Genomic DNA, 24,861 nt, shown 5'->3' on the forward strand with positions numbered 1-24,861 from the left:
CTCGAAGGTTTCTAAGTAGACTATATAGAGTCTTATAGTCTATAATAAACGGCTAGAAGTTTACGTAGACGCTATTCCGGATTACTGTTATAATTATACTTAACCCCTTCTTTTCCTAGGTATAAAGTATATTCTTTATCGACTAGTTCGATTAAATTACTTTATAAGTATCGACCTATTTATCGCTATACTTCTTCTCCGCTTCTTCAATCGATATAATCTCTACCGGAGCTTTCCGTATCTCCGGTTCTTTTTTCCTTACTAGGATTATATAGCTCCTAAACGTTAAATTGTACTACAATCGATTCGATATTAGCGATCTATATATCCTAAGTTTCGGTATCCTTAAGGATAACGCGGGAGGATAGACCCGCGGAGAGATAATCGGCCATGATTTATTAATAGATTTCCGATTTTTCTTCGATTTAGGGGTTACTTCGTCGCTAGGTAAATTACCTCAGTATCGATTGGAAGCAGGGTTGATCTTTGAATTGATGTTTTAATGGAACAAAGCCGGGCTCATAACTGACAGAAATCTGACGTATTGAAATGTATGGACCTTAGGGCTGATATGGAGAACTCTGCATTTTCTACATAATAGAAACTGCTGTTTCTGTGCGGTTTATGACTAAGCTAGATTACATAATCTGTATCATCCCATGTATGCAACCTTGCAATTTGACAGTTTCCTAAATAGGAGGGCACTAAGGCTATCATGTTCCGCTCACCGGATGGCAAGCGCTAGTGTCCCATGAGAAGTTACGGCCCCTTCAGTATTCAATCGGCATGAAGCCCTCCCAAAGTTATAAGAGAGGTAGGCAGTCTGGATGCATCATATGGCCATTTGGATGAGAGTTAACCATCTCTTATTGGCACATATGGATGCCTAGTTGATGCCTCAGGCTGCGGTCCGCACGCTGACATGTCATCACTGCCAGGTGAGCAGGTACCAACATGCCTACATACATATAAGTGCTGTAAGCACCATGCGAATCCCACACAAGATAGTCAATCATCAGACAACTTCCAATATGGCGAGCATATGTTCCCAAAATGAGCGCGTCCGGTTAACACCGTCTATGATCCCAGACGCGTGTAACTTCGACGCCAAGGATTCCTCATTTTTCAACAGATGGAGCGAATTACCCTCACCGGAGGAAGTTCGGAAAACGACCGAAGACCACAGTTTGGACAGGCGAAAAAAATCTCACATACGCGGGGCAACACATGAAACCACCCCTTGCGGTGTTTGAGCATATGGGCCTAGTTGTCAAATGGGGTGTTCTTGTTAACATCCACGAGGCTCAGTCGACCTATGCTGTTTATCACCTATTGAATGGGCGGGTGCCAGTTCCCGAAATCTTCGGATGGCGCACAGACGGAGACGAGAAGTTCATCTACATGCAGTATGTACAGGGCCAGACTCTGGAGGAGACTTGGGACTCGCTACAACTTACCGACCGCGATACCATCGCTCGAGAGCTTCGTATAATATGTGACAACCTCCGCCAGCTTGAGCAAGACCCTTCCGACAAGTTCATAGGTCTGCGCCGGCCTAATACCTTCCGTGTTTCTATCATCTGCATTTCTGACTTCCCCCTAGGCAACGTTATGCGAAAATCTATCTACGATAGAGTATTCGCTTCGCATACGCATGAGGCGGGGCCGTTCACTACAGTCCGTGAGTTTCACGACTGGTTCATATTTCTTTGTCGCAAACCGATGCGCGATCCACACTCTATTCCAATCGAGCCCTTTCGGTATGACCTACCCGATGACAGCGCTATCAAGTTTACCCAAGGTGATCTCCACCGCAGCAATATTATCATTTCATTATGCGAACCATATCGTGTCCTGGCTATCGTTGATTGGGAACAGTCTGGTTGGCTACCTGAATACTGGGAGGCCCGCAAAATGGAGTGGACTGTCAGTGACAAGGAGTGGCCAAAATACCTACCATTGATTTTAGATCAGTACAAGAGTACCGTGGAAGCATGGTGGTGGTATGTGGCTTCTCTGGGGTGTTAAATCAGGAGTGACCCACATGAACCGAGTTGGAGACCGAAGAAAGTTCTCGGATACAAGTATGGGTTGAAAACTAGCTCTCCACGAACTCTCAACGTAATGGCTGTAGGTTATTTACTGTTATTGTGGTGGCCTTAGGCTTTTAGTTAGTGCCTCAGGCATTAACAACTCAGTAGGTAGCAGGACGCAGCTCACCGGCGCATAGAATGGCCGAAAAGAATAATAAACTGACTAATTCGTTCATATTTAATGCAAACACAGTGAAAGAAGTACTATTGACCATACTACACCCTCCGCCCCAAATGACGCGTATTTCCTAATACTTAGGCACTGCCCGGAACAGTCTTTTTTTTTACGTTAACCGATGATGAATTCATTTGCCCGGCTGCTTCAGATCGTACTCTGTAGAAGCTTTTATTAAGCTCTTTGACTTGGCATCAGACCTGGAAAATCCGATAGAAATGGTGGAACTATATAACGGCAGTCTCGAGTCTATGCCTAAAATTGCCGTTGAGTTATAAAACTATAGCTACATATGCTTTTGTCAAATGTTACATAGAGCCAGCACATATGTATACACCCCCACCGTATCACCCACAGGTTCAGATCACCTGATAATTCCATATATATGTTCCAGATAGTCACGAATCTTGACTTGCAGTGGCACCAAAAGTAGATACAACTCTGATCCTCCACTACACAAATTCATACAACGGGCCACAGATATCCACCGACTCATAGTTTAGACCAAAGCCCCTGACCTCAGGAATGATACGGAAGTAGAAGTTGGGGTGGCTATCAGTCTTCACCAGTCCCATGTAATCAGCCATCGGATAAGCGTATGCATCCGACGCCCAATCCTTTGCAATTTCGTGAGCCATGGCCTTCTGCTGGTCGCGAGCCAACGGCGACCGCTTACGGGTAGTGGCGGAGACCTTGAACCCAGCACCATCGAAACGCGTGTGAAGAGGCGAGTCCTGAGCATTGCCGGTAGGGAAGGTGCCAGCGCCTCCGGGGAAGTGTAGGTTGAGATCGCCGTTGTCAAAGTAATTGAATGCAATATCAGAAGCACTGCCTTGGTCGTCGAGGGTCATATTGCGAGCAATTAAGCGTTGAGTCATCCGAGGATCAGAGTCGCGCTTTTCAAGATTCAGGCTAGAGACATCGACTTGTTCCAAGAGGTTATAGATCCACCCATCATTCTGGAGAGCAGCGTGTAAAGCATCTGCGGAGGATGTGTCTATAGGCAGGCCACGACGCACCGGACCAGGGTCAAGGTGTGAATCCTCAGCGGTAGAGGAAGTACCAACTGCTCCGTGGAGTATGCCAGCCAGGAGGAAGAGTATATCCAGTGCACTTTGAACATAACCCACATATTTCGCGCAGTTGGGGGAATTTTCCTGCTCACAGACTTTCTTGGCTTCCCCAGTACTTAGGTGGAGTAGTGCAGCGCTTTATATATATAAGTGTAAGCGATTTGAACTGAAATTGCAACTTAAACCCTAAGAATAGGAACAGGAATAGGAAAAGAAGATGATAAGCAACGTACACCGCACTGCTCTTACTGATTCGTGAGATGACCCTGCCAATCCTCCTACAGTTTGGGGCAACTCGTGCCTCGAGAACTTTCGCTTCATTTGGAGTACGGACCTCGACCTCATTGGTACCATAGCCAACAAGCTCGCCTGAGACCAAATTGGTGTTCCCAGGGATATCAGCCGTAGGAACGGATAACGCTGCTGCATTGGCAACAACGAGGAAACCAAGGCTATGAAGGAGCTTCATTGTAGAGATTTCTGATTGCAAGAGGGTGATGATGGTAGTGAATTGTGTTTAGATTCTCAATTCCCACGTCCCTAAGTGCCCTCTTTATAGATTTCTTTTTGGCCCGAAGGCATGGACGTCACACTCGACATTTTACTACCATTGATATTCTGTAACTTCAACCGCCAGGATTATGAATGTCTTACCAGAATACTCCATAGTTAATCAACCGTTGATGTCCGGAGTATGTACTGTTGTACTCCGTGGCCCCTATAGCTCCATAAGCCCCACTAACTCCACTCCATGTCCAAAGGTCTGTAATAATTCTTTACCAGGTATCAGCTTGATACTGTCTATACTTTACAGTCACGTATTATAAGAAATAGTTATTATTACTATTGTTATTGTTAAGACAATGTTCTCGTCCTGGAGATAAGGTGATGTTTCACCGCCCAAACTTGGTTTTTCTTCCCATCTTCATTTGTCCAACTTTCTCGTTCTCACAGTTCTCCAACGTACCTCTCTGCATTTCCACTCTTGCCAATATGGAGAAAGAAGACCTCCAAACAACACCTATCCCATCCCTAGGATCCTCTGCGGGAAGCCAGCTGGACGATGAGCTACCTACTTCACCCCTCATGTTGATTGTGGACTCCTATCCCGATAACCTCGTCGTCAAATACCTCATGGCACCGTTTGTCAAACATACTTTCTTGTAAGCAAATAAATAACTACCATTGGTGATACTTACTAAATGTATTGGGAATATAGAACCTTCTTTACAGTCCTGGCTTTTCTCTTTGGCTCTCTCCCAGTGTGTGGCCATTGGAACTCGGAGGAGGTTTGCGACCGGAGATTTCACCATCTGGCATTTTTAATTGCGATAGGACTAGTGAGCTTGAAGGGCTATGCCAATTACCTTGGACGAAAGCTTAGAAAAAGAGGAGAGGTCGCGAAAGGCTTAGCTTAGATAGTTCTGGTCTTTTCTTGTACGGAATCAATTTGACAATGTCTGAACTTACATATGTACCATGCCCTAACCCCCAAATCTTTGTATACAACATACAAGCTTTACGTGTATGTGTGTAAATATCAAATACATAATCGAGACAGTGAATCAGAGGGTCAGGGTCCACCCGCGGTCCGTTGGCCCCAGTGGGCCACAGGACGGCTATCCCCGTGCGGTGGGTTTTCCTGGTTGTGAGGTATGAGAGCTGCATCCCTACAAGTAATAAGAGAAGTTCAAGAATTACAAGTTCTAAAGTACGTATGTCTCCTTACCCTAACTATTTGAAGGTCGTGTGGTGTTATATTGCTTCCAATGCACTATGCTAGAGTCGGTGCTAGAGTCAATATATGGCTAGACAAATAAGTGCAGTTTTCGAACTTCTCCTAGCCTCAAAATTAGAATAAATTTGCCTATGGAGATCACTAACGTTATATATGCACTAGCTAGTTTAAGATCTTTGGCCCCTATGTTGTTACCAAAACCCTAGATATTCCCCTTCAGATCCACAACAAAACCGGATTGACTTGGCAGTGTCTTAGCCGTCCCTTGGCAGAAACGCATTCTTATCAAGTCACGTCACCTCGATGATGAACATTACGGCCATCACTCCGTTATTGCACTGTCTCTTATTGAATTTCAAGAAACAATACGAGTGCTGAATACATGAGAGATTGCATATCACCACCTCACCACCTTATCACCTCACGTAATAGGTCATTCGTTCTCAAATTGGGGGGTTTAAAGCTTCATTTTGTTTGTCTAGCTCCGTGGTCCGGCCGAAACAATTCCCTGCTAGCTCTTGCCCAACTCTTGTCTAGCTCTTGCCTAGCTAGAATTACCCCCTCACTCCTACGGACTCCGGCTACTTATGTTCTCGAGGGGTGCCCCCGCCCGGAAAATAGCAAGATCCATACAGTGTGGACTATACTAGTGCCGGGAGACTAAGAGTTGGGACGCTCTGCTCACCGAAAGACAAAGGCAGAGCGGCAGATTCTGCTTCCATAGGAATTCGACTCTCTCCCTCCATATTTTCTGGCCTACCTACACCTTGTAGATGCCGTAACATTTACTCATTAAACCAAGGATTATCCAAAACTTGTTTTGCTGACGCTCTTGCTGACGGTTCAAACAGCAATAAGCTTCCAATGATCTGCCCCAGCCTCGCTATATCCTCCTTGGTGAGATCAGGACTGTGCGGGCTATCGAAGTACAGTTCTTCCAGCCATCCTTGTAGATTGGGCACGGGGCCTTCTGTGGGTTTACTGTCATCTGCCTTCATCGTCTCCCAAATCTTGTGCCATCTTTCAGGTAGATCATCGCTTGCCATCTCTCGCATCTGGTTAACGAGGATTGGGGGAGTTATCAAGAAGGTGTCAAAAGGCGGTTGGCCCACGAAAAGTTCAAAGAGCTGCCATACCTATCAGTTCACTATTATGTTGCGTTGAGCGTCGAATAGTTTCACCTACCATACATCCCATGCTCCACAAGTCAACGCGATAGTCAATGTGGTCTTGAAATATAACTTCAGGTGCCCGAACAGGTAGAGGGGTGTGTAGTGTTTGAGGAACCGTTGTGCCTAAAAATGATCCTCCGAAGTCGACTATTTTGATGGACTGGGCCGAATTCCAAGAATGCATCCAATATGAGGTAGGCCTAACAATATACCTAGGAATACCCGGCTCTAGGTCTTTCCCGTCGCTCCTTCGGACATGGCCAATTTCTGGCTTTCTTAGCATTTCAGTAAACTGCTGTTCAGTTTCATTGTCGTAAGGTATGGTGAAGGCCAAATTGCGGGTATGTAGATCTATATTATATGAGAATGATTCGAAATATTCGTTACTAGGAGAGTGGAGTAGCTTACCTCCATGTGCAATGTTCATTTGATGCAAGTCATTAAGTCCGATAAGGCTTTGCTTGGCAATTATTTTGGCGAGCTTCCCAGGGAGTCTTCCGCCGGGAAAGTATGCATCAATTGTGTCCGGAATGTTAGGCCCCAAAAGCTCATATACCAGGCAATTGTGAGATCCATTTGGACCCTTCAGATCGAAGTCATCAAGTAGGTGCACTGTATGTTTTAGAGGTTGACGAAATGCCAACTTCTTCAGAATGTCCAGCTCCTGTCCAATATTGTACATTTCAGCAACATATATTTTGACAGCAACATAAACATCATCCCTGCAGACAGGTAACTTGTCGGTTAGCTAGAACTACTGTAAGGGGCATAATATTATACAACCTTAGATCTCTGGCCACCCACACTGTCGAGTAACCTCCCCATCCTAGTTTATGCAGCACTTTGTATCGTCCGGATTTCAGGCATTCTCCCAGAGTGACTGGGCGGTAGCCGCCCTGGCGGTAGCGATGAAGTGGCTCCGCATCAACCGGGGAAATACAAAGGGGGTGATTGATCTGAGTCTTCTCTGGGTGGGTAGATATGGACCTGGAGAAAATGTCAGATCGTGAGATGCTTCTAAAGGGGACAGCACGCCTCGATACTACCCAGGCAGTTGCCATGTAGAGGTGTCGAAGAATATTAATAGGTCGAGATTGTGATAGGATGTAAACAATGGCCAATCACATGATGTTGGGTGCCTTGGTGTCTGAGGCACATGGCCCCATATGGGACAGATCCACCTGGGCACTTTATGTGTTACATAACAGTAGTTAGTAAGCGGCACGTGCACGCTGCCCCTTCTTAGGCAGCGCGGACCCGCTGCCAATATGAACCATCTTGCCTTCCCTAGCTATCAGTGTAACATTATATAGTAGCTCGTCTCTCTCTCCTTCTCTCTTCTCTCTCTCCGTCCATCCGCACACAGACAGTATCCTACCGTGTTGTTTCTCCAATCTCAACCCCGTAGGATCTCTGCTACATGATCTGTATAAGGGATAAATTATGAGCCGGCACATGACATCTCGTTAACTCTCCCTTTCTGGTACTTCAACTACGGAGGTATCTTTGTCAATGCCGATTTAATTGAAAGGTTTACCTCACTGAGCGGACGATTTAGGTAATATTATAACTATTAAGCTGCATTTATCCAAATATAGATTCAGTCTTGTGGCTTTGCCTGCACCTCTGCCTCTGCCTTTGCAATTGCTCCCGGAGCAGCTGGCATTAGTGCGCCTGCAGGTGGCTCGTTCTTCCCTTTGAACTCATCGCACATTTGCTCAAATGTTACCCACTCCACTCCCTCGTGACTATTGATATATTCAATCAGTCTGCATATACTGTGTTAGTTTCACATTCGTCAACGGCGTTTGACTGTGTAAATTCCGAACATACCTCTCATGCATGAGCAAGGCATGAGGCCGACCAGAGACATCGGGATGAATTGTCATGGGGAAGACAAACTCATCATACTCTCGATAAAAATAGTCGAAGTGATCCTATATTAAGGCGATCCTTTCAGTGCGACCCCCCATAACCCGGAACGGAATAAATACCAACCTTCCAGATATCCTCAACATCCCGTGGATTAACCCATCCATGGCTATTCGCCGAATTCTTGATGAACATCATCGGCGGCAAATCATCAATATACCAACTACCAGGAATCTCCACAAGACCGGTAGTATTACCCTTGATAAGGGGCTTCATCCACGTCTCCGCCTTCTGCTTGTAATCAATTTTCGTCCACGTATCCCCAGTCCGAAGCCAGTACATCTGGCAATCCTCATGGGACATGGAATGATCATATTCAATTCCATAAGCGAGCAATAGCTCAACCATCTCCGCGCTGGCCTCCCACCACGGCGCGACAATCCCGCGCGGCGGCTTTCCGCAGAAGTCCGTCAACATCTTATATGTCTTGTCAAGGATGTCGCGTTGTTGCTCCGTGGACAGGTCGCATGGATTCTCGTGCGAGTAACCGTGTAATCCAATCTCGTGCCCGGCGTCCCGGACCATTGCACATTCTTCGGGGAAGGTATCGAGGGTGTGACCTGGGATGAACCATGTTGCTTTGATGTTGTATTTTTCGAAGAGTTTCAGCACGCGAGGTGTACCGACGTGTCCGGCCCAGAGACCTTTTTGAGAATTCCGTTAGTGTAATAGATATAATCTTGGAGACGGATTAGCTTGCCTCGACTGATGTCGTTTACGCTGTCCTCGCCTCCGTATGAGCCTAGCCAGCCAGCTACTGCGTCGATGTCAACGCCGTAGCCAACAAGAACGCGCTTTCTGCCCATGATTATGGTAATTGGGTATTTCTGGTGATGGGAGGCTTCAGTTTGAGTCTAGAAAATATAATTTCTTTGGGAGTTGGTTGGAATCAAGTCGGAAAGGTATTGTTGACGTAAATTTATAGTCCCCTCCAGAGCTACCCCCAACAATGCCAGACAAAGGTGGGGTGGTCCCTAAACACTTTGGATTGGATTTCAGGAATTGGAGATATGGATATTTGTCTACTGGATAGCTATTTATCTTGATCCCACTCATGATTGGCTCCAACTGCCATATCTGAGGCCGTCTTCTCTAGCTTGTGATCTTATCACTATTCGAATGCGACGTTCATACTCCCCGACACTGCCAGGTGGAATTATAACAAAGCGAATACAATGAATACAGCTAGGATGAGAGGACGGGTCTGTAATTACTACTTTGAGAGGTAATTGGAAACGAAGGAAGAGAGGCGAGTGGCCTATTTCTACCTAAGAGTCCTGTCTGAGACTGCGGTCTCAAAATACTTCGCCTAAGGTCACAACATATTCTCACGGATAACTTCAAAGCCGATGAAGATTGAAGATTTTAAGACATACTTGACTAGCTCACCATAAAATTTCTACAATCGGCGCTGGTTTCGATCCTTCAAAGTTTCCCTTTTATAAAACCCCGAGTTTCATCCGCCAGATGCGATGATCCTCCATATATTTGCTGCCGCAGTATAGCCGTGTTGACCTATTGACTTAGTGTTAGTATAATGAACAAAAAGCCATCACAGCAAGAGGGACACACGTGATGAGGCCTAAGGTCGCCCACTGTTTTCGCACCAAGAAGGCGCATGCATGTTTGCATCTCATCCGATAGAACTAATAAGATTTTTAGGTCAGCAACAATCAAGTCCATATTGTTGAAGAAAACGAACTTTGCAATGTCCTCTCGACTCCCTCGATCCCACCGGCAGCGAGACCCCAAAGAGCCGGCCTTCCTATTCCAACAGCCTTAGCCCCAAGGCATAGCGCCTTGACAGCATCTGTACCGCGACGAATCCCCCCGTCAACCCACACTTCTACCCTATCAAACACACCCGGGCAATATTTTCGAAGCTCAAGAAGAGTATGCACAGCAGGAGGCGCCGTATCAAGTGATCTCCCACCATGGTTCGACAACACAATTCCCTTCACTAAAGGTGCATATTGAGCCGCTAGAATGGCGTCCTCGTGTGTCTGGATCCCCTTCAGTACAATTGGTTTGGTTGTATGCTGCGATAACCACTCAAGTGTATCCGCCCAAGTGAGCGATGGATCTGTCCCAGCAAAGAGCTGGGTGCTGACACTTTTCGCTATATTGGCTTGGATGTTGATCCGCTCATCGTCTTCCCGCTTGCCCGATACCGGTGCGTCAAGTGTCAATACGATGAACTTGATGCGATCCAATCGATTAGCACGCGCCAACATACTTTCGCTCAATTGTCTGTTCAGCTGGACATAAAGCTGCCATCCGAATATCTGTGTTGAGGGGGCGTCTGCGACAATTTCCTCTGCGGACAGTGAAGAGTTGTTTGCGATGATTTGAAGACACCCGAAAGAGCGACAACCTTCCGCGATCCCCTTCTCTCCTGAAGGGTGTCCCAGACGAGCCATTGCAGTTGGACTGACGAAGATCGGCAAGCCGACTTTGTGGCCTAGGAGGTCGGTTTCCAAGTCACAGCTGCGGCAGTTAACAAATACCCGTGGTCGGAACAAAATTGAACGATAGGCTTGCGTGTTGAGATGCTTTGATATCTTGTCGTCGGCAGCGGAAAAGTAGTACCCCCATGCCTTTTTGCTGATGACTTTGGTGGCTGCATCCTCTATCTTCTCTAGGTTCAGCAATGTGCTTAATGGCGCTTGGGTGATCTCTTCGGGTGTAGAATCGGCAATTGGCTGTTCTTGTGGCTCGACCGTGCCCAGATATGAGTCCTCGATTTCTTTCAAAGTCTCAGGAGGATGGATCATATTGAACTCCTCGGTGGCATCTCGTCCTCCCCAATGGATGATTGCTTGTACTCCACCAGGATGGCTGTCCAGGATGCTCGTAACCTCATGGAAGTTAGTTAATTTGAATTTGTGGAGGAAAAGTTCGAAATATCTCACATCATACACCTTTCCATAAAGTATGACCCAACAACTATCCTCAGTCTTGTGTTCAGAAACTGGGAAGGTTAGTTCAATGGCCCCTACACCCGATGTCCCTGATCTGGTAACAATAACTAACCTTCAGAAAGAGTAAACATCGTGACTTAATTGATTAGTTTAGATCGAAGCAATCGATGGTTTCTGTATGTAAATAGGCGTGATGTAAATTCCTATAGAAAAACTTTGCCTAGCCTTTCACTCCCATGATCGCATGCCCCCACCCTCAAAAGAGCCCTTTGAGATCGATACTGTAATATATTCCAATATTAATTGGATTGTTAGTCAATAGTAGTAAGCTATGGTGATGTATACTCTAGGCAAGGATCGGAGCTCTTATCTCCCAGTTGAATTAGGAGCACCCCCATCTTTAACCAGCCTACATACTTCGGTGTGGATACCTGTAATACTGCTCAAAGCCGTTTAATTATTTAATGAGTTTATTTTAGGTACTTGGGAATTTTGGGATATTCTTATTGGACGATTAACTTAACGGGGCGTTTGAGATCTATAAGTGTGGAGGATTTGATATTCCATGTATGGTATGACTTTAGGGACAATGGAATAGTGTATTGATACATTCCAACCACAAGTCCACAACGGACTAAATAGGATTGTAGTATAACCATCTGGCAAAATTCCAATATATGATGGCACACACAAAGTTGCCAAGGATCTCCTCGGCCTGTCCATTACAGCGCATCGTGCCCATGTGTCTCAAAGGGCAATCCTAGACACAACACGCCAACAACAATCCACAATGCCGCACTCGTATAGATTGGCGCTGTAGTGAACCCAGTCTGTGATGAGATAATACTAGCAACGAGTCCTCCAAATCGAAGAAGGGCAGCCGCTGTTCCAGAACCTGTGCCACGATGAGGAGCTGGGAATGATTCCGGAGTGAACGCGTACATGATAGCGTATTCTGTGGAACTGGTTAGCTATGAAGTTAGACATTAGGTTCCATAATATCTCACCGAAATTGGCTAGAAGGCTGGTAATGCAAGAAAATGCCAAGTCAGCCGATGGAGTCTTCACGCCAACATATGCGAAGAGGAACACGCCCGTGACAACGGCTGAACCTCCCATCATCCATCTTCTGCCCATGCGAGTATTTACCGATACTGCGGCAGATAATGGTCCGACAATTCCGACGGCTGATGTGATACAGTAGTTCCGATATGTTAGCGAGAGAGAAGATGTTTCTGTGAATTTGGTGGCCAGGTAGGATGGCAAGAAGGCGAAGAACAGGGGATACGCAATTCCTAAATATGAATGTTAGTAGTCATATCACAGGGATAATTGATACCTTCCCACTTGCCGACTGTCAACCATATGGCCCAGATGATCAATGTCTGTCTTCCGAGCTTTCTTGTTGCAAATAGTGCACGGTAGTGCTCTCCGGTAAACGCTTGCATGTTCTCTTTCGCGATTTCCTTCGTTGTCATTCGCTTCGACTCTCCCTCTTCACTAGGCATGTTTCCAAATCGAGCATCGATTACTTGGAGCATCTGAAGTGTCAATGGTTCCGGTTTGCCATTTTGCCTAGCAACGTGATTGATGGCGTTGACCGCATCCTGGTCTTTTCCCTGGGAGAGGAGATACCGGGGGGTTTCGGGTAGTTTGAAAACGAAAATGCGAACAAAGGTAAATGTGAGGGCTAAACTACCTAGAGTGATGAGTGTATATCTCCTAGTGGTTAGCCGTTAGTGAGGAAATGTGTCGTGGATCTTATGCCACTTACCATCCCATGTTCTGACTCCGTGAACATGTTTCAGGGGTGGCGTCGGTTGGACAACTGAAGTGGGCTAAGAATACCCAAGCAATCAAGGACACAATCAGTTGGCTCAGATTCCACCATGCCGAGAGAGCCGTGAGAAGATATTGATGACTGGGAGTATTTGAATTAGCGACCGTGCAGAGTGATACGGTCAACCCAAACATTCTCACCTTCCTGGGACGAATTCTAGGAATATCATGGAGTCAACAGGAACATTTCCCCCAGCGGCAGTTCCAATCACAGCCCAAAGTGCACTGAATGCAATGAAATTCATCGACCCAGCAGCGGCACAGAGGAAGATACCAGCGATGAGTAGCGTAGAATTGAACGCTGGTTTGCGTCCGATGAGATCGCTTGACAGACCCCAGAACGAGGCACCCAGAATCAATCCTACATAATACGCAACCGAACTGTAGCTGACTTGCACAATGCCGGAGAACTCTTGCTTAATAGGGGGCTGGACGCTTCCGATGCCTTGAGAAGCAAACTATCGAGATACATGTTAGGGAAAGGGGGGTGTCAAGAGATAAAGGAGTGATATTGCATACATTATCGACTATCCATCCGAAACCCGTCACCACGAACAGTTTCCATTGAAACCTGGTAGTATTATGTCAATATCTAAATGCCTCAAAGCAGTGCTCAAGATGTGAGAGGTGTCAATACCAGCCCATGCCGATTTCTTCCATGCATTTTCCAACCAACTCGGACTTCAAACGGTATGCCTTCGTGGTTGAGGATCCGTAGAAATCTTCAACCTCATAATCATCAATAGTCGTCAATTTAGCAACTTCATAGTCAGGAGTACCGCTCTCCGCCGGCTGACTCTGCTTCTTGTCGGATTGAATTTCGTTCATCTTGCAAGATAATTCAGTGAGGAATTCCTTGCATTCATTGCAGGCAGATCAGTGTCATATGTCGTTGTCTTTTCGGGCTACGATGTGCCTCCCAATCCGATGATCTTGTCTGATAGTCGGTATAGTTCAGATTGATACGGATGAATCCGGTGACCAAGAGTGGAGAGGAAATAATGCCATCCCACCCTTGGGATCCGGGGATGCCTTGGATCGGATATCACAACAGCTTCGACCAGGCCGAGACTTACTTTGTGGCGTTACTGCACTTGGCGCTTGTCAACCGATTAAGGTAACAATAAGACATCACTATTCAGTTATTTTCATGTTGCGTGATGGAGACTATGCAAGTACTGAATTGACCTTATTCGGGATTGGTTCTGTGGTTCAATTTTCTTCAGGACGGGACATAAAATACGTAGAAGGATCTCAATGAAGTTCACTATTAACACTAAGCACCAACCGCAGCGACAGCAGGAATAACGTCTGCTTCCTTTACGTCCAAATCCTTCTTGAATGCCTCAGCGCGACCGTAGCTCTCCTTGTAAGACGCCGTAACCATATCTTGCACAGTAATAGGACCGTATTTGGCAGGTTCACCCTCTTCGCGACAGTTAGGCAAGCACTCGCAGATATAATCCGGGTTTCCGCTGAAGAAGAACGGAATAGAGTATCTCTCTCGGCCGGATTTGTTTATCACACGATGGGTATTCGATTTATATTTGTCGTTCGCCATGCGCATGAAGAGGTTACCCAAATTCACCACATAGGCTCCCGGAACGGGCTTGACCTATAGATCTCTGTCAGAGTCAAGGTTAAGAACATATTTGAGTTGAAACTCACATCTAGCCATTGTCCAGATGGTCCGTCTAGTACTTGCAGCCCATCGACCTCGTCCTGAAGAAGGAGAGTGATGCAGCCAAAGTCAGTATGCGCTCCAATTCCCCGGTTCAATTTCTCGTCGGTATCCTGGGGCTGCGCCGGATAGTGTAGGTATCGCATTGTCGCGACAGCTCCGTCTGTGAGAGGATCGAAGAAGGTTGATTCAACTCCCAATGTTTGAGCCAGCACTCCCAAAACATCCTTTGCAAGATCGAATGTAGCGCGATAGTATTCCATAGTTGTTTCTTGGAATTCCTCCTTGTTGGGAACGGTAGGTGGCCATTGGTTGGGGCCACTGTTTAACTTCTTCTCCAAATAGTAGGGATGATCTTCGGGGATTTCTTCACCGATGTACAAGCCTTCTTTCAGCTCGGGACCGGTGCCCACTTCTAACATTTGCGATCGCAGGAGTTCGTAGCCTCTGTTGAATGTAGTTAGGTCTATTCGGTTAGCAGAATTCGCGATGAGTAGGTAAGAATCTTACTCTTGTCAACTTTCAACTTCTCTTCCAGCGGGAGATCGAAGAAGCGCCTAGAGCAATCCATGACGCGGCGCTGCAAGTCCAGCGGGACGCGGTGGCCGGTGATCTGGAAAAAGCCGTTGTAATGGCAACATTTGCGAATGTCTTCGATCAACTTGCTTTTCGCGTCGCTATCCTTTCCGTAGAATGGAGAGAAATCCAAGATGGGCGGAGCTGCGGGTAGAGACATTTTGGTGAATACACTGGTGAGCTGTGCTTGTGTTTGCTTGTACAGATCGACTTGCATTCAATATATTTCCTTGGAATTCAAAAAAGAGTCACCCCCAAGACTCTTTACCATCGCAGAGAAGTCCGACGTCTCAACTCCAGGTAGTTCAGCTAATCCTGCTCGAGCTGGAGTTCTAGCATTTGCCTTGAAGGATGGAGGTAGGGGCAGGGATGCACCAAGAATGGGGGTCAACGGTTGATTAGGCTGCGATAAGGGCCCGTAGGCGTGCGGGGAAAACATGGGGATAACAAAGAACAAAAGTACAATTTATATCCTATCTGGAGGACATGGCAGATATGGGATTGGTCATACTTGGACATGGCTTGTTGTACTGTTGTACTACGGCTGTGAACGTGAACGTCAAGGGGTTGGAATGCTATACGAGATGTTGCTCAGTATAAGAACCCGGTCAATTGACATTCGCGCTATATACTTAGAAATGAGCAGTTCAAAACTCAATAATAATGTCTGAATTAAAGTCCACCACAGTGGCCAAGATGCCCGATGCTGAATCAAACGTCGGCGAAAGCACTACGTATACAGATTACAAGGCCGAGAGGTCCTATGTTAGGAAGATTGATTTCATTGTGCTTCCAACGCTATGCTTGGTGAGTTCTCAAACATCATGGACCCGGGTATATGAAATACTTGCTAACTTCGAGGCTTGTTTGATCGCGCAGATGTACTTTTTTGACTGCATGGATCGGGTAAGTGCCTAAACGAAAGCATTATCTTTTCGAAACGTCCTAATTATTATCCCAGAGCAATTTGGCAAATGCAAAGACAGATGGCCTTGAAAAGGACTTGAATCTAAAGGGCAATGACTATTCTCTATTAATCCTCCTGTTCTATATCCCCTTTGGTTTGTTCGATCTGCCATGGAATATTTTGATAAAGATATTTTCAGGAAGGATTATGCTGTCTATTAGTGAGATTTTTAACCCCCTTTCACGATCCTGATAGGATTCGCTGACATATATATGAAATGAAAGTGTCTATTGCGTGGGGAGTTCTAGCGCTCTGCCAATGCGCCGCTAAAGACTTTGGTTCTCTACTTGCAATTCGCATCATATTAGGTGTTTTTGAAGCCGGTTTCTTTGCAGGAGCTACGTTTTACCTCACCTTGTTCTATACGCGCGGAGAAATGGGATTCCGCCTGGCTATCATGCAGTCATTTGCAGTTCTGGCGTCTGCCTTTAGTGGGCTTATCTCCTTTGGGGCATTCCAGATAAATGATCCGGCAGTCAAAGGGTGGCAGTGGCTATTTATTATTGAAGGATCAATGACACTAGTCACCGGAGTTGTGGCATTCTTCCTACTACCAGACGGGGCACACAAAGCCTGGTTTTTGAGTGACAGAGAGAGGGCAGCAGCGACGGCACGTCAGCTTCGGGATACTTCGTCGGAGGTGGATACCCCATTTGATCTCAAGTCTGCCTTTGAGTCTTGGAGCGACTGGAAATTCCCAGTATGGTGTTTGATTACGTTCACATACCCTGTTGCCTATGCCACTGCAATGAATTTCTTCCCGTTGGTGAGTACGAAAACCCATATTGTCGAATGTTGGCTGACAATAGCAGATTGTTCAACGATTGGGATACTCTGTCATTAAGACTAATATCTGGACGGTGGCACCTAATCTCGTCGGCGCAGTATTCCTGCTATGCGTGGCCAAGTCATCGGACTATTTCCGCGAAAGAACGCTCCATATTGTCTTTTCTTTGGCGGTATCATTGGTCGGAATGGTTATATTAATCGCCATTGACGTTCAGAACAACAAGGGGGTAGCATACTTTGCTTGTTTCCTAATGGCAGCAGGATCATATATTCCGTCTTGTCTCGTCCACGCATGGCACAACAACAACAACGTACACGAGAACTCGCGAGCTGCCAATACGGGCTTCTTTGTGGGACTGGGAAATTTCGCTGGAGTACTGAGCGCCGGTACATTCCGAACTCAATATGCACCAAAGTGAGAAACTCCGCTTCACTATGAATAGCCATCGCTAACTGAATAGGTATCTCCCGACTCTCATCGCGACTTGCTGTTGCAATGCAGTTTGCATTTTCCTTGTTCTCGGATTGGGAGGCTGGATGCGGATGGAGAATCATCGCCGAGACAGCAAACAAGGACTAAGACTGAGAGAGAATCAGACTGATACTAGTCAGTTCAAGGAGGGAGAAAAGAGTCCAGAGTGGAGATACTTCCCTTGACATTTTTGGATTGGCGATAACATTGCAAACTATCCCTAGCTGAGAGAAATCCGTCTTTCGACATAATTTTGTTGTACTTTAACCAGGCGTACTTCGTCCATCTTAGGTTATTATATATCGCAGTTCTCTGTGTGTTTATACCTTTTAACGGATCCGTATGTTGTACATATTAGAGTGAGAAGCCCGACATACTATGGTTCTCGTTTCTGCCTGTACCTCTGTAGCTAATTGTTACCTTTTTACTTCAACACACCAGGATATAACCAAACAGATAAATCAGATTACAAAGTCCTGCATCATCAAGAACAGAGGCTGAGATGCGGCCAATTACCGTTGTCTGATCAAGTTTAATTGTTGATGCCATGAGATTCATACTACATATAGCGTCTTACAATGACCCCAGGGATATCTGGATAACACCCACAACCTCCGCGATGCCCCGGCCCTAGTGGCAAATCCAGGAGCTCTAAGTGGCGGACACATTCATTGGCACTAAATACTCTCGATAAGAGCCTTTCATATCTTATTAAAATCATACCAATCAGCCATTAGTGTGATGCCGTCCCCGCATTCTTATCAGTAGACATCGGGGTTTACTCCGATGAAATTATTGGCAAAAAGAAACATTGAAGTAGGTAGCAAGACCTCGTTTCGCACATTGGCAAATTAACCATGAAAAATCAGGAAAAGTACCCCTGTCAACACCTAGGTTGCACTAAGAGCTTCACACGTGCAGAACACCTGCGTCGCCATGCGCTCAATCACGAGCAGGCTCGAAATGGGTATACCTGCGAGCGTTGCTCTGTTCACTTTCAACGCTCAGATTTGCTAGGTAAGGGCAGTTAGCTTTAGTGGTTAACCAGGTGCTGATATGTGTTCAGCGCGACATATGGAGCGACACGAGAAACGTGATCTTGAAGCTGGAGGGCCTGGGCAGGGTACTTTGAAGACCAGAAAGAGGACCCGAAGAGCTGAGGATGGTTCTATTATTGTTCGTCCTTCGCAGCGACAACTGAGGGCTTCGGCTGTAACTCGATCCCCTATCTCAGCAAATAGTCCCAGCCAGGAACCAGAATTGCGAGAGGAGGAAGAGTATTCCCACGATGGTGTCCCCTTGTCACCACCTGGCTCGGGAACTGATCCAACTTCAATTTCTATGGATGATACAGATCCTTTCCTGGCTTCCTTGGTGTCAGCTGGACCTTTTGAGCAATATGTTGAGCCGATGCCTGGACAGTTCGATGCAGCGGATGGGTCTTTTGGTGTTGAGTTAGATGGGATAGGGGACTATTTTGGAATGGACACAGGTATGCATGACTCCAAGTGGTCGCTCATAGGTCGTATACTAATTGCAGCAGCAACCGACTTCAACCTCCCATTTGCAGCAACTTCAAACTACAATTGGCTGTTCGATGTTTCCTCGCTCGATGATGCTTTCCATCAATTCAACCTCCCTCTCGGGTTCGACACAGCCCCCATTTTGGAACAACTCGATTCGAATCCTGCAGAAGTAACGGAAAAATACGATGGTCCATCAGCTTTGCTCATGGCGTCAATCATCGACAGAGGGGAAACATTTGGAGAAACAAACTCCCCCCCAGTACCCAGTCTCCCAGACCTGGACTGGATGCCTGGTGCGGCGACATTAGACCAAAACACTCGATCAAATCTACCGATAATATCCGAAGAAGCGCGGAAGGGGATTCTAGCCATAGTGGCACACGCACATCCGACAGGTATCGATGGACACCCCATGGTACTCGACTCGCCTCTATTGACCCTCCCTGCGCTTCAGTCATACTGCGATATGTTCTTCGATCGGTTCAACACGACCTACCCTCTGATCCACCAGCATACATTTGATCCCAGTGCCGCGCCACCAGTTTTCCTCGCATCGATTCTCTTTATGGGTGCGACATACGGCTCGCGTGAGGCGCATCAATTAGCAGTGGAGGTCCACGATGTCCTACGAAGCCAGCTACTCTGCCACCCGGATTTCTCGCCACAAGCTGACCTATGGGTCCTGCAGACCATGCTTCTGATAGACTGTTTTGGCAAGATGCGAGCTGGACCAAAGCAGCGCGAGCGCGCACAGTTGTTCCACTGCGTACTTATCAAAATGATCAGGCGTAGCAACTGCTGTGGTATACGCGACTTGTCTAACCTAAATCAGTCGGGGGATTTGGATCAACTCTGGCGACAAGCTATGGTGGAAGAGCAGCGTAAGAGGGTAGCCATACATTGCTTCATGTGGGATACGCAGCACGCAGTGCTATTCTCCCAATCGCTGTGTATGTCTGCGTTCGAGATCAGATCTTCATTACCCTGTGGTCCTGCAGTTTGGGATGCCGCTTCCGCTCGAGAGTGGTCGCAACACGCCTTCCAAGAAGAGAATCGCCCCTTCCTCACTGTTCTCAAAGGATACATTACACCGACGGCTGTTGCGAGACCTCGCGATCTGAATGTGTTTGCTCGGATCGTCCTGCTACACGGATTAATGTCTGTGTCTGCGGATCTGAAACGTCGCGATCAAACAACCCTACGGTCCGAGACCCCGGAGCGCGTCGGAGCTTGGACGCCGCGCATGGGTCGGTCCTATGATCTGTGGAAAGTAGACTTCGATGCCGATTGTCTTGCTATTAAACTCGCTCAAACTGCTAGTCCTCGGCAATTCACTGGGCTCAAGATCTCCGGGTATGCCCTTTACCATGCCGCGTATCTGGCGTTGAATGTCGAGGTTCTCGATTTGCAGATCGTCGCTGGGGCGTGCCAGATCCTGGGGCGTACAGTGACCGAAGCTGATCAGGCACGTTCGCTGCGGAATATTACCAGATGGCTTCAGGAAGAATCCGGACCATCCTGTACGGCTGCGCGACAAGCGGCATCTTTACTCCAAGATGCTGTGTTGAGTCTTCATGACTGGGACCAGGCTGATTCCTTCCACTTCCCTTGGTGTTTGTATCTCTGCACCTTGGCCTGCTGGGTTTTCCATCGTGGGCCCAATCTCACCTCGGAAGAGAACCGGGTCAACACCGATCTATCTTCGTTGATCGTGATGCTAACCAATTGTCCTAGTTTACCGGAGCTAGCAGTGTTATCTGGGAAATACTGTCCTCGTCCTCTTGCAGCGTCTATGGCTAAACAACTAGCGACAGTTCGATGGGCCGTTGTTCACGATGCTATGAAAGTTTTGATGAGATTGTCATGATAGTCTTTGCATTTGATAGTCAATATGTAGTTTATCCAATCCGACATGTTGATCTGAACCAGTGCCCTCTATATATTTCTATATCTATTTGGTATAGAAAGCATAATCAGTATAACCCTTCTCAGCGGGATCAGCACCATAGAATGTCGTACGATCGTAAGGAGTCAAGGGCAAACCCTCCTTCAACCGACGTGGCAGGTCAGGGTTCGAGATGAAATAACGACCAAACACGACAGCATCCGCTCCATCAGCTGCAAGCTTAGAACCCGCATTTTCAGAATTGAAGGTTCCAGCTGCCGGAAGAGAGATGCCTGACTTTTTCAGCGTCAGGCGGAACACATCCAGTGAAGGCTTATCCGAGGCCAGGGAGTCAATCTTGGCCGCTTCATCCATAACCTCGTCGAAGCGAGGCTCGACCATGTGCACGTATGCGGGCCGCGATTCCTCGGGAAGTCCGGCAATAAACGAACACAGCGCGAGCCAGTTGGCATTTGGGTTTGAATCCCGTGTGTCCTGGAAATAATTGTAGGGCGACAACCTGATGCCGACGCGGTCGGCTCCTATTTCGGCACTGACTGCTTTGAGGACTTCGAGGATGATGCGAGATCGCTTTTCGATGCTGCCACCATATTTGTCGGTGCGGGTGTTGACATTGTCGTGGAGGAATTGGTCAAGAAGATATCCATTGGCACCTGGTTTGTTAGTTATAGCACATGAATGATACCGGGAGGATTCATACCGTGAACCTCAACACCATCGAATCCGGCCTCACGGGCTCGCTTTGCTGCACCAACATACTCCTTCACTGTATCTTGGATTTCTTCAATAGTCATGGCACGGGGTGGTGAAGCAGCGTACTCAGACCCATCAAGTGCGTTTCCGCTGATTGGGATCTCACTGGCTCCAAGAACTTCCTTTCCTTCAATGAAGGAGGAAACAGTGGCGCGACCAACATGCCACAGCTGACAGTATATATAGCCACCCTTAACATGCACAGCATCGGTAACCTTCTTCCAGCCAGCGATCTGCGAGGAAGTAAAGATACCAGGGACACCTGGGTATCCCGCAGCCTGGGAATGTTAGTTTCATGAATCAATTAGAACTAGTCAAACCGATGAAGGCAACATACATGTCTGCTAATCGGAGTAGCTTCGGTCAACATAAACCCTCCCTCTGAAGCCCGCTGCGAGTAGTACTCGACATTAAGCTCATTGGGAACATAAACACCCTCAGACTCCTTTCCCGCTCTCATACGCGTCAGGGGTGCCAAAATAACGCGGTGCTTAAGAGTGAGAGCGCCCAGACGGAGAGACTCGAACAAGGGATCGTTGACTGCGATTGAACCCATTTTGCAAGTATATATTGATTTTGTGATTCGCCCATTTTGGCTTTGGCTAAAGTGAAATATATAGCTTGGAGGGGTAACAGTAGGTATATGGGTATGCCATTTTTGGCATTTCCATTCTTAACTTTTCCATTGAAGGTGGGATCGTTAATTTGCTCGAATAGTGGGATGAGGGTTGAAGGCTGGTGATCGGCAATCAAGGAAGTAGATTAACCCCCACTATGGGATGAGCTCCCCCACCCTCGAACATATGTCTCCACCTCCCTTTTGGGATGGAGATCTTGTTGATTGTGAGAAACCCGGGGTTTAGGGGATCAGATTGCTAATTGCTCTCTGTGGACTTATCATGTTTATAGTATCGATATCAAATATGGGCATACAAGTTAGCATTTGGCATTTATAAGACATCTGCATGAAGAACAGTATCCTAAAATCATTATAGTACATATTATACCACTACAGGAATATGAGTAGGAATGATGCTCTAATTTGAACCGTATTATGAGAAGAAACAAATCCGCAAGAACAGAAAGAAGAGTCGGGTTGAAAAGAAGACCATGTCATCTTGCATATTGAAGTTAGAGAAAGCAATTGCATTTCTAAAAAGCACATTCGACAAAGTATCTTAACGAAAAATTACACCATGAAAGAGAAATAATCCTGCAACCATTGCCCAATGACACCCACTTGTTCGGCCCCCCAAGTATCAATAGCTCCAACATATCTATCGGGCCTGACAACAGCGATCCCAATCTTTTCCCAGTTTAAATCTCCAAACCACTTCTCCGTACAACTTGGCCCTCCAATATTGTCGACATACAAAATCCAGCGACTAGTCTGCAGTATCCCCGGAAGATCAGCAATCTCAAAGTCAGACTGAGCAGACTGCGTGACCAGCGCAAAAGTAAAAGCATCGGAGACCGCCGTATAACGCTGAGCCTGAACAAATTCATCTGAGGGAGAATGTCCCCGTGGATGCTTTGCATATGACTGATTTGCTGTCACACTGACACTAGCAAGAATAGACTGGAACTGTTGACAGATATTGCCCAGCGATGCCTGCGAGCGAGAAACATCCGGCGCGAAAATATAAATCTTGAATTGACCCAACAGCGGGACATCCAGTTGAATATCGACCGGGTTAGAATCGATATAGCGGGTGACTTTAGCTGGAAGTTGGAGCATTCCAGGTTGTAGGCGCGATGTGGTGGCTGGTGCTTGTGTCAACATTCCGGGGGCATATTCGGCTCCTACACCGGATATGAATCGAATGTTGTCGTCGAAGTTCTTGGCTAGTTTTACGTCGCCTGCCGCGAAGGCTTTGCAGTGTTCCACGTCGAAGTTAATGAGGTCGTATGCTATCTTTTGTCTTTCTTCTTCGTAGGTCTGCAGAAAGGCTTGTTTGGCCAGTCCTCGGACTAAGAGGTTGAGCTTCCATGCGAGGTTGAAGCTGTCGTGCATACTTGTGTTGGCACCTTGGGCTGCGAGAGCGGAGTGACAGTGGCCGGCCTATATATTTATTAGATTATGGGCGATATAAGCTTGAAATGAAGTTCGACATACATCACCGGCAATGAATATCTGCGCTTCCGAGTCCATGAAGCGTTTCGCAACCCGTTGACCCACAACATATGTTCCGAACCACTCCACTGTTTTCCATTCTAGGTTGAATGGATGCATTGCCTCTCTGGCACGGCTCATGACATATTCAGTGGTGGCTTTTGATTTTTCTACTCGCTCCCCGTCGGTGGAAGTCAACTCAACGTATAGTCGAGTCATGCCTCTTTCACGCGGAATCCACAAGATCGAACCCGCTAAATCAGACCGTAACGCGACTTTGCTCCATAGATCAGGGAAGTCGGTATCGATCACGCCTACATTATTAGCCAGAGCTCCTATCGACAGATCGGACACACATACCATCTAACACTCCCCATGCAGCGTTTGTTAATTCTCCCTCAAGCTCAGCATCCGGAATGAACGATCTGACTGTAGATCGAGCTCCATCGCATCCAACCAGGTAATCCGCTCTGATCTTGCAAGGAGTATTTGTAGTAAGATCCTCATACAAAATATCCAATTGTGTCGTTCCATCCACACGCGCGCAAGATACGAACTTGCTATTGCGAGTGACGAACACCCCCCGTGCCTCCATATCATCGATCATGACCTCTTCAACCATTCCTTGGTGGGCTAGCAAGATATACGGATCGGAGGCACCGACATGCTCGGGGTAGTGGGCTTTACGACCAGTGCGTTTGAGAGATTCGTTGGCGGTTGATTCCTGGCATTTTGTTAGCATGATCCAACACCAGCAATTCATTCGAAACAAATTGTACCCAGAAAGCAATATCGTAAACGCGAGCTCCATTCTTCAGTAATGGATCTGCCAAACCGAGTTGTCTGAATGTCTCGATGGTCTTAGGTTGCATTCCATCCGCCTTACCTGTGGATGTTTTGTCGGGACGATCGTCAAGAATCACCACAGCGATTCCAAAGCGAACAAGATTACATCTTCCCGGCTGTTAGTATCGGCTCTAATTGAAGGAGGAATTTGACATACGCTAGCATCAATCCCGAAGGTCCTGCACCCACCACCACAACGGTAGTGGTAGCATCGACAGGGCTAATTCTGTATCCTTCGTGGTCTGCACTTGGTGACATTATTGGGATTCAATTTGTTGATTGACTTGAT

At 46.9% G+C, this 24,861-nt stretch overlaps 11 protein-coding genes across 11 annotated transcripts; 3 read left to right on the forward strand and 8 right to left on the reverse strand.

Moving 5' to 3' along the window:
* Nucleotides 1-1,227: 1,227 nt before the first annotated feature.
* N7516_009336 (phosphotransferase family protein) lies at nt 1,228-2,028 on the forward strand (the record flags this gene model as incomplete). The annotated part of the gene is made up of 1 exon (XM_057222055.1): nt 1,228-2,028. The coding sequence occupies one exon, from the start codon at nt 1,228-1,230 to the stop codon at nt 2,026-2,028; it is 801 nt and encodes a 266-aa protein (XP_057072327.1).
* A 692-nt stretch (nt 2,029-2,720) lies between these two features.
* On the reverse strand, nt 2,721-3,810 carry N7516_009337 (uncharacterized protein; the record flags this gene model as incomplete). Its single annotated transcript, XM_057222056.1, has 2 exons — nt 2,721-3,477; nt 3,575-3,810. 2 exons carry the CDS (start codon nt 3,808-3,810, stop codon nt 2,721-2,723), a joined length of 993 nt encoding a protein of 330 aa, XP_057072328.1.
* Nucleotides 3,811-5,909: 2,099 nt separating this feature from the next.
* N7516_009338 (uncharacterized protein) lies at nt 5,910-7,312 on the reverse strand (the record flags this gene model as incomplete). Its single annotated transcript, XM_057222057.1, is given in 3 exon segments — nt 5,910-6,215; nt 6,265-6,999; nt 7,010-7,312. Coding segments are annotated over 3 exon segments (1,344 nt in total), but the record flags the coding sequence as incomplete, so codon positions are not given.
* Nucleotides 7,313-7,851: 539 nt separating this feature from the next.
* N7516_009339 (polysaccharide deacetylase family protein) lies at nt 7,852-8,989 on the reverse strand (the record flags this gene model as incomplete). The annotated part of the gene is made up of 4 exons (XM_057222058.1): nt 7,852-8,020; nt 8,085-8,188; nt 8,250-8,827; nt 8,890-8,989. The coding sequence occupies 4 exons, from the start codon at nt 8,987-8,989 to the stop codon at nt 7,852-7,854; spliced, it is 951 nt and encodes a 316-aa protein (XP_057072330.1).
* A 619-nt stretch (nt 8,990-9,608) lies between these two features.
* N7516_009340 (uncharacterized protein) lies at nt 9,609-11,235 on the reverse strand (the record flags this gene model as incomplete). The annotated part of the gene is made up of 4 exons (XM_057222059.1): nt 9,609-9,698; nt 9,756-9,829; nt 9,886-11,154; nt 11,217-11,235. 4 exons carry the CDS (start codon nt 11,233-11,235, stop codon nt 9,609-9,611), a joined length of 1,452 nt encoding a protein of 483 aa, XP_057072331.1.
* Nucleotides 11,236-11,826: 591 nt separating this feature from the next.
* Nucleotides 11,827-13,771, reverse strand: N7516_009341 (MFS transporter; the record flags this gene model as incomplete). Its single annotated transcript, XM_057222060.1, has 7 exons — nt 11,827-12,059; nt 12,112-12,399; nt 12,444-12,826; nt 12,879-13,025; nt 13,085-13,401; nt 13,463-13,514; nt 13,581-13,771. 7 exons carry the CDS (start codon nt 13,769-13,771, stop codon nt 11,827-11,829), a joined length of 1,611 nt encoding a protein of 536 aa, XP_057072332.1.
* A 448-nt stretch (nt 13,772-14,219) lies between these two features.
* encD (Fe(2+)/2-oxoglutarate-dependent oxygenase encD) lies at nt 14,220-15,360 on the reverse strand (the record flags this gene model as incomplete). The annotated part of the gene is made up of 3 exons (XM_057222061.1): nt 14,220-14,558; nt 14,612-15,090; nt 15,135-15,360. The coding sequence occupies 3 exons, from the start codon at nt 15,358-15,360 to the stop codon at nt 14,220-14,222; spliced, it is 1,044 nt and encodes a 347-aa protein (XP_057072333.1).
* Nucleotides 15,361-15,863: 503 nt separating this feature from the next.
* N7516_009343 (Major facilitator superfamily domain general substrate transporter) lies at nt 15,864-17,613 on the forward strand (the record flags this gene model as incomplete). Its single annotated transcript, XM_057222062.1, has 5 exons — nt 15,864-16,007; nt 16,162-16,327; nt 16,392-16,933; nt 16,977-17,371; nt 17,418-17,613. The coding sequence occupies 5 exons, from the start codon at nt 15,864-15,866 to the stop codon at nt 17,611-17,613; spliced, it is 1,443 nt and encodes a 480-aa protein (XP_057072334.1).
* Nucleotides 17,614-18,285: 672 nt separating this feature from the next.
* Nucleotides 18,286-20,821, forward strand: N7516_009344 (C2H2 finger domain transcription factor; the record flags this gene model as incomplete). Its single annotated transcript, XM_057222063.1, has 2 exons — nt 18,286-18,445; nt 18,495-20,821. 2 exons carry the CDS (start codon nt 18,286-18,288, stop codon nt 20,819-20,821), a joined length of 2,487 nt encoding a protein of 828 aa, XP_057072335.1.
* An 84-nt stretch (nt 20,822-20,905) lies between these two features.
* Nucleotides 20,906-22,169, reverse strand: N7516_009345 (alkene reductase; the record flags this gene model as incomplete). The annotated part of the gene is made up of 3 exons (XM_057222064.1): nt 20,906-21,513; nt 21,561-21,891; nt 21,951-22,169. The coding sequence occupies 3 exons, from the start codon at nt 22,167-22,169 to the stop codon at nt 20,906-20,908; spliced, it is 1,158 nt and encodes a 385-aa protein (XP_057072336.1).
* A 633-nt stretch (nt 22,170-22,802) lies between these two features.
* Nucleotides 22,803-24,830, reverse strand: N7516_009346 (uncharacterized protein; the record flags this gene model as incomplete). The annotated part of the gene is made up of 5 exons (XM_057222065.1): nt 22,803-23,675; nt 23,730-24,040; nt 24,087-24,450; nt 24,506-24,680; nt 24,730-24,830. 5 exons carry the CDS (start codon nt 24,828-24,830, stop codon nt 22,803-22,805), a joined length of 1,824 nt encoding a protein of 607 aa, XP_057072337.1.
* Between the last annotated feature and the right edge of the window lie 31 nt (nt 24,831-24,861).

The sequence above is a fragment of the Penicillium verrucosum genome (genome assembly GCF_028828655.1).
Source record: "Penicillium verrucosum strain IBT 35672 chromosome Unknown utg000003l_segment0_segment0, whole genome shotgun sequence".
Lineage (NCBI taxonomy): Eukaryota > Fungi > Ascomycota > Eurotiomycetes > Eurotiales > Aspergillaceae > Penicillium > Penicillium verrucosum.